Source organism: Ictalurus punctatus, unplaced genomic scaffold, assembly GCF_001660625.3.
Source record: "Ictalurus punctatus breed USDA103 unplaced genomic scaffold, Coco_2.0 Super-Scaffold_100046, whole genome shotgun sequence".
NCBI classification, from domain to species: Eukaryota; Metazoa; Chordata; class Actinopteri; order Siluriformes; family Ictaluridae; genus Ictalurus; species Ictalurus punctatus.
The window spans coordinates 584,022-597,461 of record NW_026521087.1 but is presented as its reverse complement, the minus strand read 5'-3'; the positions used below and the strand labels follow the sequence as shown (position 1 = coordinate 597,461).

Genomic DNA, 13,440 nt, shown 5'->3' with positions numbered 1-13,440 from the left:
TGGGTTCCTGCCTTGCCTCATACATATGTCCCGGTATTCCTGCCGTATTTTATGTGTCCCTTTATAATGGTTTTAACATCTGCTCTACTTAATGGTACTTGTATATCAACTGTTTCATGCTTTATCGATCTTTTTGCCAGTACATCCACAGTTTCATTTTCTTCCACCCCTACATGTGCAGGAACCCAAAAGAAGGAAACATTCAGCTCCCTACCATGGAGTATGAGAAGCAGATAAAATATTTGTTAACCAATGTCTTGTCTACATGATGTTTTCCCAGACTGTATATGTGATAGTGCAGATAGACTGTCAGAAGCTATAGCGACATCTTAGTTCTGATTATTTTTTTCCGACCGCTGCAGTGACAATAGGACTCCTGATAGTTCTACGGTGTACGCTGATAAATGATCGGTCGCTCTTTTTTTGACTGCTACTTCACGAGGAATGAACAAATCCACACCGGTGTGGCCAGTCTTGAACCATCTGTATATACAAGTCATTTATCCTGATAATGGTCCATATATTTTTGAAGTATTATCCACTGTGGTGCTATTTTAGATTCCTCTTTTAATATTTGTTGTAATCTTGTATCTACAGATGGTTTTATGAATTTCCAGGGTGGTACAGTTCACCTCAATGGGGCTTTCTTGTAGCTGGCTGAGGCCTACATTTTGTGCCTTTACATTTCTTACCCATCCCAAACTCTTAAAGAAGTTAGTCCACTAAAACTCTGAGCATTCTTGGGGTACACCCTCCTATGCCCTCATAGATTTATCCAATATAAATCACAGCATCTCTCCTGTCTCGACCTGTAACGCAGTCACTGGTGATGATTTAAATGCTCTAGTACAGATCCAGAGTTCTTGCGCCTGTTCCACGTCAAGCTTTTTAAGATTTTTAAGATACATTAGGCGACCGTAATCAAAGACAACTCTTGTAAGAGCCTGATAGATATTTATGAGTGATGCTCTACTTGCTCCCCGGTCTCAGAACATTATTCATCTTTTTACATTTGTTCTTAATTTTATCAATATGCTGACACCAGGTAAACATCTCATCAAAAAGCTCTCCTAAAAATCTCACAGTCTTGACCTGTTCAAGATCTTGCCTGTGCAGTTTCAATGGTGCTGTTTTATGACGTTTAGAAAAACATATACCTTGTGATTTTGAAATTGATAGTTTAAAACCCTATTCATTTGCCCACTGTTCTACTTTCCCTATTGCGTGTTGCATTTTCTTTCTTACATATTCTATATCCCGACCCCTAACCTCGTCAGCTGCATAAAGCGACTTACCTATATTTTCTCCGACCTGATCAAATGTCTTTAATCATAATATTAAACAGTATTGGGCTACATACACTGCCTTGTGGGGTAAAATTTTCCGTTGCATATCTATTTGAGTACTCTGCACCTACTCTAACTTCTATTGGCCTTCTGTTCAGGAAGTCTAATACCCAATTATATATATATCTTTCCGTTTATTCCTAATTCGTCAAGTTTAATAAGAAGTCCATCCTTCCCAAGGGTATCGTACATCTCTTCGACATTGAAAAATACAGAGATGACACTTTCTTTGTTAGTTTGAGCTTTCCTAACTTCTGGCTCTAGGCATAAAATGGATTCTACCATTCTCCCCCTCCCTTTACAAAATCCTGACTGATACGGTGAGAGAAGAACTTTACTTTCTATATAGTGATCTAATCTATCTGTTATCATCCTCTCCGTAGTTTTCCCTGTGACGTTAACACTGTGGATCTGTAACTTGACGGATCTGACTGTATTTGCCGGGTTTGAGTATTGGAACCGTTTCCGTGTTAGTGGGATTTTTCCTGTATTCCATACCATATTGAACAGTCTTAATAATACATCAAGCATGATGTCTCTCATGTGGCCTAACATGCTATAGCATGTACTGTATTTCCCTGATGACATTTGCCGTGCGTTTGATATAACTCTTTTGAACTCAAATAGAGTAAATGGCAAGTCCTTCTTTCTACTATCCCTGGATTTTGGGCAAGTGTCTGATCTCTACACTGCTTGGCTGTTGAAGATAGGTTTTCAGTACTGTGGAGCTTCACAAAAGTTTTTACCAAAAGTTCTGTTTTTTTCTGCATTGCTGATTGCATTTTTATTGTTGCGATTTAACACTGGTATTTACACACTTTCTTATTCCACTCATTTTCCTAATTGTTCTCCATATGTCCGATAGCTGGGTTTCTCTTCCAATTTTATTGCAGAATTGTCTCCAATATACACGTTTTGCTGATCTGATTGTTTTCTTAACTACTGCATGCGCCATTTTATAGTTAATCAAAGTTTCCAGTGTACGGTGAGCTTCGAGTTTCCTAAAAGCTTTATTTCTATTTTTAATTGCTACAGTACAGCTCTCATCCCACCGTGGCATGCTCTTTCTTCGTTTACTTCCTATCTTTTTTGGCATTGTTTCTTCTTCTGGTCGTATAATGGCCGTGGTCACTTTTCCGTTCGTTTCTTTGACATCTGTTATATCCTTATTCGCTAATCCCACACGTTTCATTTTGCTCTATGTTTGGAACATCTGCTGGTCGGCTTTCGCTAACTTCCACCTTGGAGTTCTCGCTACCTACTGTCGACTGGTCTAAACCCTCCCGTGTGTTGATTCCTACAATTTCAGTTGACGTTATTGTCAGATTGATAGCGCTTTCTGCATTATGTGAACTACAACACCACGTGTCCTTCCCATCATTAACACATACAAAATTTTTATCGTCTATAAATTCCTCGATCACTGATTCATTTATATCTGTATTCTTACTCCCCTGTATTGTGCTGTGTGTGTGTGTGTGTGTGTTAAAATCCCCTCACCGTACTAATTTCCCTCACGTCAACCCACATACTGCATTTGGCGTATCGGTGCTCTGTCTATTACGGGGATTGTAAAAGTTGAATATCGTTATACTGTCTTTTCCTGTCCGTATTTTGACTACCACAGATTCGTGTTCTTTCCCTTTATTGATTAGATTATATCTCACATCATTTCTTACAAAAGTTGCTACCCCTCCACCTTTCCCCTTTCCCCAATCAATTCTGATTGTACACAGCAAATTTTAAAGTGTTATTTTTACACTCACAGTGTTAAAATTAACACTTATCAAGAGTTTATATGGGTCCACACTAAATAGAGTTCAATTTACACTTTCAGTATTGTTTTTTCTACACTCTCACAGTGTTGAACAAGCACTGTAAGTGTTCACTGTTAGCACCATTGGTGTAGTTTTTTTACTCCTCACAGGCTCCATTTACACTTAGAAAGTGTTGAATCTACAGTAAATGTGTCAATAGCTCAACCTAATGGAGTTATTTTCAACACTAGTGTGATCTACACCCTGTCTGCCTAAAAATGCAGACCTTTAAAATGTGTGTACTCGTCAATAAAAGAACAGCTAACACATCAGTTGCTGTATAAGGTTGAACTTTTATTTTCAACACAGTATCTTAGATGTAACAAACCAGCATGAATTGAGGTGCAATATATTCACCTCATAGTGAATATATTCATCTGACCCATTTGGACCCTGTAGATGAAAACGCATGTAGAACTTCAAACTCCGGGCTTTTACAAGTTCACCCAAGTCACATACTGTCGGCTACAGCCACGCTGCGCACATAATAACTTAAACTTTAACGAAGGATAGAAACTGTCCGTGACTCTCGTGGCTTTGCATGCATCTCATTTGTAAGTCGCTTTGGATAAAAGCATCTGCTAAGTGAATAAATGTAAATGTACTAACATTTAACCTAGTTCAAAAGCTTTGCATGCAATTCCTTTACTCTGGGAGACTCACTGGTAAGGCCAACATCAATGTTGTAGATCGTAGTCAGCAGGAAGGTAAAGATGTTGACAAGGGCTTCCTCATATGACAGGTTGAACACATAGTGGACTTTGAAGAGTTCATCTATAGCACTCAAGGAGCTGGTTCCTGTGCAAGGGATGAGGTGCTTATCCACTACCACATAGAATTTGTCAATCCTGCCCTTGATCCTTCCTAATGCCAGTAGAGATGGCTGGAGGCCCTTGAATTGAATTGAAGATGGCCTTCAATACTAGTGGATGACTAGAAAAAAAACCCAGCAACGCTAAAAACTAGATTAAAAATACAAAATACACCAATTACGACGTGCAATGACGAAATCCCTGAAATGTGGTCCTTGGCACATTCAGACATTGTGCTATAATCATAACTAGGAAACACAACAAACCTTAATTCAATATGTCCAAAATAACGCCAGTTCGTATCATTCTTTATGTATTACTGCAACAGGACAACTTCATCAAAGGAATATTTCAACCAAAAAAGAAAGTTCTTATGTAACTTTCTTTCTTCATCTGAACACAAAGAATTTTCAAAGGAAATTCAAGTTCTGTGAGTCAATAGAATGCACGTGAATGGGTGCCATCTTTTTTAGAGTCCAAAATGTACATTTAGACAGTGTCACAGTAATAAAAGAACAGTTATTTAAAGAGCTCACAAGCTGTACACTCACTACTTTACACTGTAGGAAAGTGTCATTTCTTCAGTGTTGTCACATGAAAAGATATAATCAAATATTTCCAAAAATGCGAGGGGTGTACTCACTTTTGTGAGATACTGTATATATATATATATATATATATATATATATATATATATATATATATATATATATATATATATATATATATAGTGTGTATGAGAGAGAGAGAGAAATATAGAAGTATTACTAAAACCGTCTTCTAACTCGGTTTAAACAAACACATTAAATGATATTTAACACAGTGCACACACACACAATATATATATATATATATATATATATATATATATATATATATATATATATATATAGAGAGAGAGAGAGAGAGAGAGAGAGAGAGAGAGAGAGAGAGAGAGAGAGAATATCCACAAATAGGGAAGAAGTTTTCAATGATAAGGTCATGTCTACAATTATTAAATTACAAAAACAATTATCATGGACGGGACAAAAGGGATGATGGATGAAATGTATGTATGATGTAATATCTCTTGCCCAGAAATCCGCTTCTAGAAAATTGCCGTTCCCCGGTTTGGACACACGGGGGCAGTCAAGCTCCATCCAGCACAACGCCGCCCGAAACAGAAGGTAGGTTTGAGCTATTTTACAGACACAGCTCATTACTGTGCATTGTATTGTTCGGACATAACCACAATTAACGGCTCATCTATAAAAACAAACATTACGTAATACTCATAGGACTATATTTATCATGAAAATGCAAAATAAATAACCAACCTTTCTAATGTTGATAAAAATAGAAAGCCGTGCACTTCATTTACACACACATACATATATACAAACATTATTATTACTGTTCCTTCTCTCTCTCTCTGTACCACGTTCTAATACTTAAACTGCCCAAGAAAGAAAATTTGCTGTTTTCTGAGACGAGGAAGTGGCTCTTAAAAGAGCCTTTGTGTATATTAGACGGAGTTGTAGTTTAAGCGCGTTCTCCGCGAATACGGCGGGCCAACTGAATATCCTTGGGCATGATGGTCACTCTCTTGGCGTGGATAGCGCACAGGTTGGTGTCCTCGAACAGACCGACCAGGTATGCCTCGCTTGCCTCCTGCAGAGCCATGACGGCCGAGCTCTGGAAACGCAAGTCGGTCTTGAAGTCCTGAGCGATTTCTCTCACCAGGCGCTGGAAGGGCAGCTTGCGGATGAGCAGCTCAGTAGACTTCTGATAACGGCGGATCTCTCTCAGAGCCACAGTGCCAGGCCTGTAACGATGAGGCTTCTTCACGCCGCCGGTAGCCGGCGCACTCTTGCGGGCAGCCTTAGTGGCGAGCTGCTTCCTTGGCGCCTTGCCACCGGTGGACTTACGGGCGGTCTGCTTGGTTCTTGCCATAGCGTCAAACTCTGCACTTCGCGGATAGAAAAACAGAATAAACTGCGCGCTCGAACGCGGCCTTTTTAAGCCATAACGCCGCCCTGCGCTGATTGGGCGTCTCGAACGCGCTCGTCTGCTATTCGATAGAACGTTTTACGTCACCTGTTGTATATTGGACCGTCTTCTCTGCCACCGTTCGAAACACAAGACGCCCGCCACAATTCTATTGGCGCGCTCTCTGCTTTGTTCATTAGGAACACACACAACGCCGTCACAAACCATTTTCACTCCTCAGACTTCATTTAACCAGCACGCTGTTATTGTTCTTATAGTCATTACTTAAATATATCAAATCATGACTAGGAAATTATCAAGTCCTTTTTTATTTATAAATATGTTGTCTTAGAAGTGCACTTTCACCCCTCAGATTTCATTTAGACAGCACACTAACTACCACTATTATTATTATTACTACTACCGTTTCCGTAATTACTAGTAAAGTATAACGCTTGTGTTCTCATTCCAAACACGCTGTCTTTCTAGTGCACACTTTCAGTAGAAAAACGGGTGTAAAATTGCACTTTTGAAGCAGAGATGGTGGCTCTTAAAAGAGCCTTTGGGTACTGACAAAGCAGCAGTGGACGAGTTTACTTGGTCTTAACGGCCTTCTCGGTCTTTTTAGGCAGAAGCACAGCCTGAATGTTCGGTAGCACACCACCCTGAGCGATGGTCACTCCGCCGAGCAGTTTGTTCAGCTCCTCGTCGTTACGCACGGCGAGCTGCAAGTGGCGGGGAATGATACGGGTCTTCTTGTTATCACGGGCGGCGTTACCGGCCAACTCCAGGATCTCAGCGGTCAGATACTCCAAGACTGCGGCCAGGTAGACCGGAGCGCCGGCACCGACGCGCTCGGCATAGTTACCTTTACGCAGAAGCCTGTGCACACGTCCCACGGGGAACTGAAGTCCAGCCCTGGATGAACGAGACTTGGCCTTAGCTCTAGCTTTTCCGCCGGTTTTTCCTCTGCCACTCATCTTGACGCTCAGATCTGTTCTAACAGCAACTCCGAAATGAACGTTACACCCCGAGCTCTCCGTGATATAGACAAAACGGCCACTCTCTTATTCGTTAAGAAGGCAGTGGCACATTAGCCAATCACAAACAGGCCGTCGAATTCCAGCGTCACCCCTCCCACCCCTGTTTGTGTGTGTGTGTGTGTGTGTGTGTGTGTGTGTGTGTGTGTGTGTGTGTGAGAGAGAGAGAGAGAGAGAGAGAGAGAGAGAGAGCGAGCGCGCGAATGAAAACAGACATAAGGGAATATTCATACAAAAGCACGAAGTAACAACTATATACTGAATTTATTTATTCTTATCATTAACATTGATTTATTATGTATCAATATGTTATCCTACATATTCTGTGATCAGATATGTGTATCCATACTATTGTATGTTTCTAACGTGTATTGCTTTGATTCCATAAAGCTTGACTGAAAATGTTACTCTTTAAATGAAAATATGGGTGGCTCTTAAAAGAGCCGTTTAAGGAACAAAAGCATGAAAGAAACAAACGTCTTTACTTCTTTTTGGGTGCTGCCTTCTTCGCCTTTGCCGCTTTAGGCTTTGTGGTCTTGGGCTTAACAGCTTTCGCTTTCTTGGGGCTCTTGGCTACCTTTTTAGGGGTCGCGGGCTTTGTCGCCTTCTTCGGGCTCTTGGTGGCTTTCTTTGCGGCGGCTGTGGGCTTCTTCGCCTTCTTAGGAGACTTCTTGGCCGTGGCGGCGGGTTTCTTGGCCGCTACCTTCTTGGGCTTCTTAGCCGCGGCGGGCTTTTTCGCTTTGGGCGCGGCTTTCTTCACGGGCTTCTTGACTTCGGTCTGCTTCTTGTTCAGCTTGAAAGAGCCAGACGCGCCGGTCCCTTTGGTCTGCACCAGAGTGCCTTTAGTCACGAGACCCTTAACAGCGATTTTGACGCGGGAGTTGTTCTTCTCCACATCATATCCGCCGGCAGCCAGCGCTTTCTTCAGAGCAGCGAGAGACACGCCGCTCCTCTCCTTAGACGAGGAAACGGCTTTGACGATCAGTTCGCCGACGCTAGGGCCGGCTTTTTTTGCTCTCGAAGCTGCTTTCTTCTTGGGCGCTTTGGCCGGCGCGGCGGCGGGAGCGGGTGCGACTTCTGCCATCTCTCTTGGAACTACGTAGAATACACGAGTCGTACGCTGTACGTTAGTGTGTAACACAGGATCCTCCCTCCCCGCGGCCGGGGGGCTGGTCTTAAAAACAGATATGAGAGCGTTGTAGACTCAACTCGGGCGCCGCTGAATGAATGCACGGACGCGGCGCGCGCTCAGATGTGTTTTCTCATAGCATTTCTCGGTGAAAATCCCACTCGCAAGACTAGATTAAAAACGTTGAAGCACACGCTGAGCGACGACGGGCTTTCTCGTTTCTCCCGTGGCCCGGCCTGGCCGGCTAGAGAGCAACAGTCTCGCGTAGCGCACATGAAAGGCGCGGCGCGCGTTGTGCTCAAGCCGGCGGGCTGCGCATTTGGTGCGATGTGGTGTGTAAAAACGGGCGAAAAGCAGGCACGGCCGTCGTATGCGTTCTGGGCCGAGTTGAAGAGGAGCCTTGGGAAAGAGCCTGATGTCTTGCCAGCTGTCGAGTGGTGTGTGTAGTATTTGAAGCAGAGCGCGTTGGGGGACGTGTAAAGCACAGCGTGCCCGGCCTCCTCCTGGTTAGCTCGGTCGCTTCCTCCCTGACCCTAACGAGCACAGGCCTCGGCGCTACCCTAGCCCTTCTTCTTTCCGCCCCGAGCTCGGCCCTAACGCTAACACTGCGAACCCCGAGCTGTGCTCTAACCCTAACGCCATTAATCCCAACTCTGCTGTCACCTTAATGCCCTTTGTCCCAGCTCCGCTATAGCATTGTGTGTGTGTGTGTGTGTGTGTGTGTGTGTGTGTGTGTGTGTGTGTGTGTTGTATTCCATGCTGGTAGAACATTCTTTTCAATGTCTATGTGCTACTAGAACATTCCTTTTGAATGACTTTGTGCTAATGTCACATTAGTTCGAATGACTAGGTGCTACTACAACAGTTAGAACAGAGATGCCCAAACTAGGGCCGTGGTGACTTTTGATTTGGCCCGCCATGCCATATGTGAGAAGGGGGGAGGGGGAAATTTAATTGATGCTGATCTTCATTTCTAATTTAACATTTATTTATTTATTTATTTAATTTTGAGCTACAAAAAATGTAAATTGAAATTAAATATAGAGAATAAGAATTAGAATTTTATTTAATGTATATGCATACTTCAAGGCCAGCATGCATTGCGACAGTCAACAAACAGGTAATAATGGAGAGATCCAGGCACTGGCACACAGACAAGAGGAAATTTAAAAAGGTTTGGCAAGATGACTTTTTATTTACTGAAATCAATTCAAAGGCAGTGTGTCTAGTTTGCAAGCAGTCAGTTGCTGTTTTGAAAGAGTACAATATCCGACATTATGAAACAAAACATTCTTCAGCTTTCTCAAAGGACAGCGGCGAGGCATGAAAACAGAAGGCTAACGAGCTGCTTGCTAAACTTCGATCTAAGCAGAGCGCGCTGCTACGTCCTTCATCAGCTCAAGAAAGTGCCACATGGGCCAGCTATCAGATTTCCTGTATTTTACATCAAGAACAGCTATGTGTCCAATCCATCGGGCTTGTGGATATGATGCGTGACGTCGTGAAAATTGTGAATGATATACGCTCCAAGGCGCTCTCTCACCTGCAGTTCAAGGTACTGTTGGATGAGATGGATGCACAATATGGTGGTGTGTTGTACCACCAGGAGGTTAGATGGCTGAGCAGAGGAAAAGTTCTCAGGAGATTTTTTGATCTGCGTGATGAGATCGGAGCTTTTCAGGAAAGCAAGATTGATGGTATTCAAGAGCCCATGGATAAGAAATGGCTTTCTGACCTGGCTTTCCTGGTGGACGTCACAGAGCTGCTCAATGTTTTAAATGTTCAGCTCCAGGGAAAAGACCAGATTATCACCCAGCTTTTTTTCACGTCAGAGCCTTCAAACAAAAACTACTGCTGCTCAGAAGACATCTCTCAGCAGCTAAAATTCACAATTATAACATTCACCATAGTTTTATGTGCAGTTATTGTTATTATTAATACTTATATTTAGTTAGCATTTATATCCAGTGGTGTCAGCTTTGGGTTTTTTTTGTTAATCAAGCTGATAAATTTTGTGTCAAAGTTCTCTTAAATTATCATGGATTAATTTCCTCGTTTTGTCAGTTATTTATTCTATTTGCCTCCCTCTCTCTTCTTTCACTCCCCGTCTCACACTGTTCCTCTCTCTCTCATCTCCACATCCAGGAAATTTAGCCCATTTTCCCTGTTTTAGAGAGGCAGGCATGATGAAAGAGAAGGTACCTGAGTATGATGCTGTTCTCAGCAACCTTACCCAGGAGTTTGACAGTCGCTTTGAGGACTTCAGACACAATGCTTCTGACTTTGAGTGGTTTGTTCAACCCTTCACCATCAGTGTGGACACAGTCAGTGATGATCTACAGATGGAACCAATTGAGCTTCAGTGTGATTCTGAACTCAAACACAAGTTCTGGTCCCTTCCCTTGACAGACTTCTACAAATGTGTCCCAGCAAACAGGTACAGATGTGCAAACAGGCACAAGTGATGCTGTCTCTGTTTGGCAGTACCTACCACTGTGAACAGACTTTCAGTCTGATGAACTTAAACAAGTGTAAACTGAGATGCAAAGTAACTGACTCTCACCACCATAATATCCTGACTTTGACAGTAAGTCCGCTGCATCCCAATTTGGAAAAACGTTTGAAAAATAAGGACCAGCTTCATGTGTCTCATTAGAGGTCACTGATATTGCAGGCATGTGGCTGTATTGCTTATAGCTTGAGTAGTTGTATTAGGTATTGAACATGTATGATAAATGGGATTGGTTCTATGTTTTAATTATACTATAAGTTTCATTGAACTATAGAACTCTGAAAATAAAACTGCATTAGTGAAACAGATAGACTAACATTTTCTATTAATTTATTTGTAAATATTATGAAATGAGAACCATGGCAAGTGTAATTTTAATATAATACAGTTTGGTATAATGCAACATGTACTTTTGGCCCACAGCCCTCAATCAAGTTTGATTTTTGGCCCTTCACAGGAAAAGTTTGGGCACCCCTGATTTAGAATGATTATGTGCTAGTAGAAAACCATTTTCAAGTACTTCCTGTTAATACGAATAATATTCTTAATACGAATAACTTTGTGCTGCTGAAGTCCCATTTTGCATTGCTCAGATTATACGACCCCCGAAACCGTGCTACAACCCTGTTTAGATTTACTCATCTCTGCATTTAGCAGACTGCTAGAATTACCCCAAAGCCTCAACCTCCGCGGGAGTGCAGCGCTTCAGAAGTCCCCTGGTGGAGCTCGGGTCAAGGGAAATGTCTCTGGAGGAAGTCCCCCTCTCTCTTCCCCTCACACACACACACACACACAGCGAGAGAGAAAGCGAAAGAGAGGAAATTACTCTTTGTATGAAAAGTGGGTGGCTCTTAAAAGAGCCGTTGGGTTGATGAAGATGGCGGTAACGCGCTTTATTTGGAGCTGGTGTACTTGGTGACGGCCTTTGTGCCCTCGGACACGGCGTGCTTGGCCAACTCGCCGGGAAGCAACAGGCGCACGGCGGTCTGGATCTCCCTGGAGGTGATGGTGGAGCGCTTGTTGTAGTGAGCCAGCCGAGAAGACTCACCGGCGATGCGCTCAAAAATATCATTCACGAAGGAGTTCATGATGCCCATGGCCTTGGATGAGATGCCGGTGTCAGGGTGCACCTGCTTCAAGACCTTGTACACGTAGATGGCGTAGCTCTCCTTCCTGGACTTTCTGCGCTTCTTGCCTCCTTTGCCGGCCGTCTTGGTCACGGCTTTCTTTGATCCCTTCTTGGGCGCGGTCTTGGCTGGATCGGGCATGATGCTGCTCCTCGAGTATACGAACAGAAAATGACTAGCGCCCGCCTCGCGCCCGCTCTATTTACAGACCCACATGCTAATGCAGCCCAGACAAGGCACCTTTTTTTGATTGGACAAAATTCGATACCTCCCCCTGCATGGCGCCTCCTACTGCACTCTGTTTCCTCCCTCCCTCCGATAAGCTTTGTTTCCCTTCCCGCCCTTGTACTTTCAGGACAACGTGCACTATGAAAAAACAATTGGCTTGAGAAAAAATCGTTTTATATTATATATGCATGTATGCGTGTGTATGAGAGAGAGAGAAATATAGAAGTAAGTTTCTACTAAAGTCATCTTCTAAATCGTATTAATCAAACAGTTTATAATATTGAATACTGTGCATATATATATAGTTTATTACAAAAAATACAAATAGATCTACCACTTACGCTACTTCTGTACAGCGTTTGATGCCTTATGCTTCACGAAAGAAAAAGCCTTTTCCCCCCCATACGGAACAGCTCTTTTTCTAGACATGTGGGTGGCTCTTAAAAGAGCCGTTGTATTCGCGTCGTTCGGTGTTAGAGCGTTTACCCGCCGAAGCCGTACAGAGTGCGTCCCTGGCGTTTCAGGGCGTACACCACATCCATGGCGGTCACGGTCTTTCTCTTGGCATGCTCGGTGTAGGTGACGGCGTCGCGGATCACGTTCTCCAGAAACACTTTCAGCACACCGCGAGTCTCTTCATAGATCAGACCAGAAATACGCTTTACACCACCACGCCGAGCCAGACGGCGAATAGCTGGCTTCGTGATCCCCTGGATGTTATCGCGAAGCACCTTGCGGTGGCGCTTAGCGCCTCCTTTGCCGAGTCCCTTACCACCCTTGCTTTTTTTTTTTTTTTAATGAGTTTTATTGAAATTATACAAAATTCACAATCTTACACAATTCATATTCAGAAAGAAAGGGAGAGAAAAAACTTACATAGTCAAAGTACAATTACACGCAAATATTGTCCCACACTGAAGAGTCTTTAAACCAAGATGTGCTGCTTTTTAGTCTTCTTAGCTCTTTTTGAATGTCCTTGAATACAACATCACTGGATATAAACGTTTGATTTATAGTCATTCTGGACCTTGTTTTCCAGAGTTTAGATTTAGTCAAACATATTATGAACCAAATGAAGTCATGCTGAGTCTTCCTACAATTTTCTTTAAAAATGCCATAGAAAATTGAGTTCATATTTATTTCTATATTGAGACCAATGATTTTTAATTTAGCCCATGTTTCTTTAGCGCGATAACACTCTAACAGGAAATGTTCGAGTGTTTCCTCTTCATTACAATTAGGCATCGGGCATTTACTGGTTTTTACAAAACAGCTCCATTTTACAACCGCTCTTACTGGGAGCCTTCTTACAGCGACTAACCAAGTTGTATCTCTCAGGTGTTCAGATAGGATTTTATTCTGTAAATTTTGGAGACATTCTTTGTTTTGGTCTTCCTCCAAATTCCTGAAAGCCACAGGGTTACTATAAACTCGATCAACAATTAAAAGATATATTTCTTT

At 42.6% G+C, this 13,440-nt stretch overlaps 4 protein-coding genes across 4 annotated transcripts; all 4 read right to left on the bottom strand.

Annotated features, from left to right (window-relative positions):
- Window positions 1-4,879: 4,879 nt before the first annotated feature.
- LOC128630006 (histone H3) lies at window positions 4,880-6,055 on the bottom strand. Its single transcript, XM_053678586.1, has one exon. It carries the CDS (start codon window positions 5,905-5,907, stop codon window positions 5,497-5,499), a length of 411 nt encoding a protein of 136 aa, XP_053534561.1. The 5' UTR covers window positions 5,908-6,055; the 3' UTR covers window positions 4,880-5,496.
- Window positions 6,056-6,411: 356 nt separating this feature from the next.
- LOC128630018 (histone H2A-like) lies at window positions 6,412-7,143 on the bottom strand. The gene has a single exon (XM_053678598.1). It carries the CDS (start codon window positions 6,921-6,923, stop codon window positions 6,537-6,539), a length of 387 nt encoding a protein of 128 aa, XP_053534573.1. The 5' UTR covers window positions 6,924-7,143; the 3' UTR covers window positions 6,412-6,536.
- An 85-nt stretch (window positions 7,144-7,228) lies between these two features.
- Window positions 7,229-8,683, bottom strand: LOC108272323 (histone H1-like). Its single transcript, XM_053678576.1, has one exon. It carries the CDS (start codon window positions 8,065-8,067, stop codon window positions 7,465-7,467), a length of 603 nt encoding a protein of 200 aa, XP_053534551.1. The 5' UTR covers window positions 8,068-8,683; the 3' UTR covers window positions 7,229-7,464.
- A 2,728-nt stretch (window positions 8,684-11,411) lies between these two features.
- Window positions 11,412-12,028, bottom strand: LOC128630029 (histone H2B-like). Its single transcript, XM_053678610.1, has one exon. It carries the CDS (start codon window positions 11,890-11,892, stop codon window positions 11,518-11,520), a length of 375 nt encoding a protein of 124 aa, XP_053534585.1. The 5' UTR covers window positions 11,893-12,028; the 3' UTR covers window positions 11,412-11,517.
- Between the last annotated feature and the right edge of the window lie 1,412 nt (window positions 12,029-13,440).